Below are 5,886 nucleotides of genomic sequence, written 5' to 3' on the forward strand. Positions count from 1 at the left end.
TCTCTGTCTTTCGCATCGGTTTCTTTGTTTCTCTTAAATGCCTCTCTTGGGTTTTTGAAAGACCGATGAAGTTTTAAACACACCAGATCCCTGTAGTTGTTCTCTCCATGGTGTTTGAAATCCTATTTTTTATAATTTGTTACTTTATAACTTGAGTTTTCACAAGTAGCTGTTTCCTTTCACCTCAGCCGTGACAGGTAAGTGTCTGTGTGCAGTGGGAGGAGGAGGCCTGTGCTCAGATCCTCCACAGTCTGTGGAAGGCCCTCAGGGTGGGCTGGACGGGCTCGGAGAGATGGCGTAACCCCTGCACCCTGCTGAGGTTTTGAAAGTTCAGGTAATTGTGAATACAGCCTGCTTGCATCCAGTTTCAAGGTCTGTGTCATTAGCTTTGCACTGCTGCTTCTCTCAGCAGGCTTGTCAGGAGGAGTCCTAAACAATTTTCTTTGATTTTGTTCCAAGTACACAATCTAAAGCACAAACTTCTTATGCAGGCAGATACACTGTGTGCATATATCCTCACTAGCTAATACATTGTTTGTTTTAATATATGTTTGCTAATCTTGCCTGAAATGTGAGTCTTGGGATTTTTGTTTTGGTCTGTCTGTAGCAATGGCTTCGGGAACAGCGCTGATCTATGATGAGGAGATGACCACTCATAAACTACTTTGGAGCGAGTAAGTCACTGCCATCCTTTTTTATGAGTAGGTTCTTATTGGGGACTTCTGAGTGAAGTGCCAAGTAAATGTGGTTTTTGTACGTGTAGTAGGAAATACCTAGTTATAGATACCCTGTCATTCTACTAGTAAACAGAAAGTCTCCTTTTGGAGAAAAAAATATTCCCAATTGCCGTAATGATAGTCCGAAGCTGGATTTGAGAAGCTGTAGGCCTCCACCCTGGTAGGCCTTAATAAGAAACGTTAGCTTTAAGCATCTAAGTGGTCCCCTAAATAAAGCATTTTAAACTAATTAAATTGTGTATGTAGATATACTCAGCTGAAACCCATCAATTAAGTTAGAAATTGGTATATACCACTGGCTGTAATTTTCATAAATTAGACCAGTACCTTTGCAGTGCTCAGAGTAACACTGCACTATTGTCTTCTTTCCTAAACCCACTTCTTCTCTGTTCACCTTCATTGTAATGTACAGCTTTTCCTTTCCACATTCCTGTGTCTGTAGTTAAGCATTGCTGCTTTCGGCGGTGAGAGAGGAAACAAAAAATGATTATATTGTGTTTCTTTTTTATTTAAGAACCATATATAATTTTCTGCTTACATATTTTAGAACAATTTTTTGCCTCAACTCCAAAACAAAAAGTATTTAAAGATTTTATTTTTCTTTTACTCTCACATGTCCCTCTATGAGGGTAATGAATCTTCTTACAATGGGAAGTTAAAAGATAGGCATTATGAAGTGTATTTGTTGGCTGTGCTGTTATGGTATTGTAGTTGATATAATTATTGCTTATTTTTAGTCCTGTTTGTGATATTGAAGTGCCAGAAAGACTGTCATCATCCTATGAGCAGCTTAAATCTTACCATCTTGTGGAAAGATGTGTCTGTGTGCCTGCCAGAGAAGGAAGCGAGGAGGAGATCCTGTTGGTTCACAGGTCTGAAACTTACCTTCATCACCATTCAGATTAATTAAATGAAATAACAGATCTCATATCTCCAGGTCATGTTTTGCTCCATTTGAAAAGGTCTGCTCCAAAACTCAATGACTTCCGGTAATTTCGATGGAAAATTTGTCACACTTAAAGTTAGACAAGTAATGTTGAGCATGGTGAAGGTGCTGAAGTATGAATCTGCTATTTGCCCTTGTGGGGGAGTGGCAGGGGCAGCCCTCTCTGAAAGGCAAAGGAACTAGGGAACAGAGCATGATGACAAAGCAGCCAGAGGCAGTGGCTTCACAAACAAGGGCACAATCCCACAACACTCAAGTGAGGCAAGCAGCCCACGTCTAGTGATGGTAACCAGATTAAGCCATGAGTTGAGATTGCCCAATGAGACCGTAGCGACACAGTCAGGTCTGAGGTCAAGAGTCAGTCCACAGGTCAGGGACCAGGTCCAGACTAGTGGGGTTCATGGCCAGACACAGACATGGCTGCACAACGCAGTTGCGGTGTAGCCAAGGGTGAGAGCCTTAGCTTAAAAGCAGGTGCCAGGGGAAGGAGGGGGAGCCTCTGCTGAGATTTCTTAGCAGAGCTCTTTGGAAAGAGCCTCCGCTGAGGCTCCTTCCAGCTCTTACTTTCAAGGTGATCTGCTCTGCTGTCTCTGCTAGTTCTGAACCCAGCAGACAAATCTCTGGAGGGAAGCGATGCACTTGAGGCCCCGACACCTGTGATAAGCATAGCTTGATCCCAAGTCATGTCTAAATTTTCATGTTCCAGAATGGTATTTTTTCTAAAAACATACTTGTTTGTTAGAATGCAATTAGCGCTGTGCACCCATATAATTTACTTTCGTAGTAAATACATTGCTGATTGGGTACAGAAGAGGCTTGATCACTATTTCCAGTTGAGTTGCTCCTGCTAGATTACTGGGGAAAAATGACTTCACTAAGTCTTGTCTTGGTTTCCATAGGTAAGCTAGAGATAATAGAGCTCTTTCCTTTATAAAACACTTTAAGATTGAAACACACTTGTATCTCCTATATAAATGTTTGTGTTCACAGTTAGAAGGCAGCTGATGAAGTTAAACTAGTTATTATATAGTAATTCAGGTTCATATGGTTTTATTCCTATTAATGCCTTCATTTTGAAGCCACTGTTTAGCTTTATTTCCATTCGGTAGCACTAGTGTTTCTCATTTTGCTGTGAAATTCTGGTTGCTTTGGCATTGTCCCCCTAGAGGAACGCATGTGGTCATTGCGTCCTGGATTAGGGTACAGGTGGAAGAGTAGATGCCGTCGGCCTCTATTTCTGGCTCACTACACAAGGGCAGGAGAGCACTGACAGAGAATTGGGGAACGTTGATTCTAGTGCCTTAGTACTTATTGCACTCTTGAACCAGTGGAAAAGGGGAGTTAGTACACACCTGATAAAGGGATTCATTCAAATACTTGTTTTCCATAGGACAAGGGAGCACCAGGCACACATTCTCAGAGTTATAATTCACACTGATGACTGTCAGAATGCTAATTTAGTTCTTGTTGGGATGATATCCATGTGTAGTGTGGATCGCAAAATAGATTGTGCATTATGAACAAAGAGCCTTTTTTTTTTTTTTAAGTAATTGCTCTTGCCACTGGAAAAGGGAGAAGAATGTCACATTCTTAAGACATCCAAAGAACTGTTACTTTCATAGTGCTCCTTTTTTTTTCACTATATCCTGCAACTAGTGTTGCAGAGTATCTATTAAACTTGTGAAGTCTCACAGAAAGCCCCTTCATAGGTCTATTTGCTTAGTTAAGTATTGTGTTAATCTCTCTCTCCTCTGCAGTTTGGAACACTTGGAAGTGGCGAAAAGCACCCAGACGATGAATGAAGAGGAACTGAAAAGAGTCTCTGGAAATTATGATGCTTTTTTCTTTCATCCGGTGTGTAAGTTAAACTGTTTGCCCTGTTGGGACTTAAAAGGAGTTGTGTTTTTGCGTCTGAGTGGCATTTTCCTAAGTAGGGAAAAATTAGCCATACATGTTTTTCTATTTAAGTAAACTTACATATATTTATGACATTATTGTTACCTGTTTCAAGTTTAGTATAATGCTGTAATTTAAATTGGTTTAAGTGTCCTGTCATCTATTCTATAATTGCATCATGCAAGTATAGGGCACTACTCAAATTTTAGCTCTATGTTTGTCACTTAATGTCACTGTAGACCCTTAGTGACCTGTAAATCCCATTTTGGTAACAGTCGCTCTTAAATGTTGTGCCAGGAAGTGGAGGCGAAGTCTTTGTGTTTTGTTTCTGTAAGGTTTCTTTCATTATTTTCAAAGATGCCATGTTATTCCACTAGTCAGTTCAATATGTCCATCTCATGTTTCTTAACTGCTCCAGAGAGAACATCCTTATAAAGGATATGACAGTCACAGGTAGTATTGGAATTTGTGTTGTAAAATTCTGCTTTCAGCTATCTGCGTACAACCTCAGTAGGGTAGACTTATGTCAAGACAGTTTGCCGTTGGGGTGCAAAACCACGTCATGTGTGATTAGTTTAAAACAAGCTTATGAGTGATTGATGACAACTGAGTGATTCTCTTTTTCAGAACACTTATCGCTGTGCCAGACTAGCAGTAGGAGCAACTTTGCAGCTGGTGGATGTTGTGATGTCAGGAAAAGTGTGCAATGGAATGGCATTAGTAAGGTAAGAAAATACGTGAGAAAGAGTTCACTTGTCCCCAAAATTTCCTTTGTTGTGAATAACCATTTAAAACTTTGTTTTAGACCTCCAGGCCACCACAGCCAGAGAAATGCAGCTAATGGGTTCTGTTTGTTCAACAATGTTGCTATTGCAGCAGAATATGCAAAACTGAAATATGGTCTACAGAGGTAAGTGCATGGTTGACCCTAGAGAAGCTTATCATATCCAAGTACAGCATTTAGATAACTGACATTGTACTATTTTAGATTAATGTCTAGAGCTCTCTGAGGGTCACATACCTTTTGGGACAGAAAAATATTATTCATCTGTACCTCCTTTAGACCAAGATGCTGTGGTTCTTCTGCTGAATGTTCTCTTTTACTAATCTGTGCAGAATCCTAATTGTTGACTGGGATGTGCACCATGGGCAAGGAACCCAATATATATTTGAAGAGGATCCAAGGTTTGAAGGAAATCTTATTTATTTTTTATGTTAGCTAGTTAAATATTGCTTTCCTCTGTAATGAATAAGATTTCTTAACTTTATAAAACTAGAATCTTACAAAACAAAACATTCTCCTTGCTATTTTAGTCACTCTGTTGTTTTTACTTGTTATCAAATAGAGGGAAAAGTCTAAAAAAAATAAATACATAAATCTATTCTATTGTAAGGAATAACAGTCAAAATGGGCAATATGACTACCTTGGTTTGGCAGTAGTAAGATCCCTCTGTGACAGAATTCACATTATCTTTATTCTCTCTAGTCAAGAATCTCTGATCAAGTATTCAAGTAGTAGTGGGATAAAACACACGAGCTTTATATTGTTTTCTGAAAAGACACAGAATTAGATTCTAGAAACAAGTCTGCTCTTCTGAAAATGCCTTGTCTTTGATGTGAAAGGATTGCATGCATACAATTAGTTTTTAGCAGTTGTCCTAGGTTAATTTTGGCATAGGACCTACTATACCAAGTTTTGCAGTCCAAGTCTGTTAAGAGAATTAAGGGGAAAGGATGATTCTGTTTTCATGCTTTTAGTCAATATGGCCACTAGGTTTGGGATATAAAGTCAGTTTCAAAATCTTTTCAACAAGTTGGATTCGTTTCTTATATCTTTCAGTGTTTTGTATTTTTCCTGGCATCGCTATGAACATCAAGAATTCTGGCCATCACTCAAAGAATCTGATTCTGATACTGTGGGTCTGGGAAAAGGAAAAGGTTTTAACATAAATTTGCCTTGGAATAAGGTAAATGTTGTTTACAGAGCAACAACAAAGCAAATGCAATAGCTTGCTTTCTCATGCTTTACATAACAATTTCTGAGAAGGGCGTGGCTTCACATGCTTGGCAGATATCTTAGCACAGTGTACCTCAGTGGACTGTCTGCTAAGAAATATGGCTCAAAATATGATAGTGTTTAGAAAAAAAAAAGGCATGTACATTATTTTTTTCTTGAATATCTTGGCTAGGCATCAAAGCAGAAAGTGTTTCAGGATATTTCAGTACATATTTATGCACTTTACTTAAATGGAATTTGTTTTACTTGACTTCATACGGTTTCCTTATTTCTAACTTTTGAGACTATC

The 5,886-nt window shown here is 38.9% G+C and overlaps 1 protein-coding gene across 1 annotated transcript in view; it reads left to right on the top strand.

The window, feature by feature from the left end:
* Positions 1-609: 609 nt before the first annotated feature.
* Positions 610-5,886, top strand: part of HDAC10 (histone deacetylase 10) — a 16,871-nt gene continuing 11,594 nt past the window's right edge. Inside the window, exons 1-7 of the mRNA XM_010077919.1 lie at positions 610-674; positions 1,475-1,609; positions 3,441-3,537; positions 4,207-4,304; positions 4,385-4,489; positions 4,696-4,764; positions 5,421-5,547. Coding sequence (XP_010076221.1) covers positions 610-674; positions 1,475-1,609; positions 3,441-3,537; positions 4,207-4,304; positions 4,385-4,489; positions 4,696-4,764; positions 5,421-5,547 — 696 coding nt within the window. The remainder of the gene's footprint in view (positions 675-1,474; positions 1,610-3,440; positions 3,538-4,206; positions 4,305-4,384; positions 4,490-4,695; positions 4,765-5,420; positions 5,548-5,886) is intronic.

Source organism: Pterocles gutturalis, unplaced genomic scaffold (assembly GCF_000699245.1).
Source record: "Pterocles gutturalis isolate BGI_N339 unplaced genomic scaffold, ASM69924v1 scaffold3311, whole genome shotgun sequence".
Taxonomy (NCBI): domain Eukaryota; kingdom Metazoa; phylum Chordata; class Aves; order Pterocliformes; family Pteroclidae; genus Pterocles; species Pterocles gutturalis.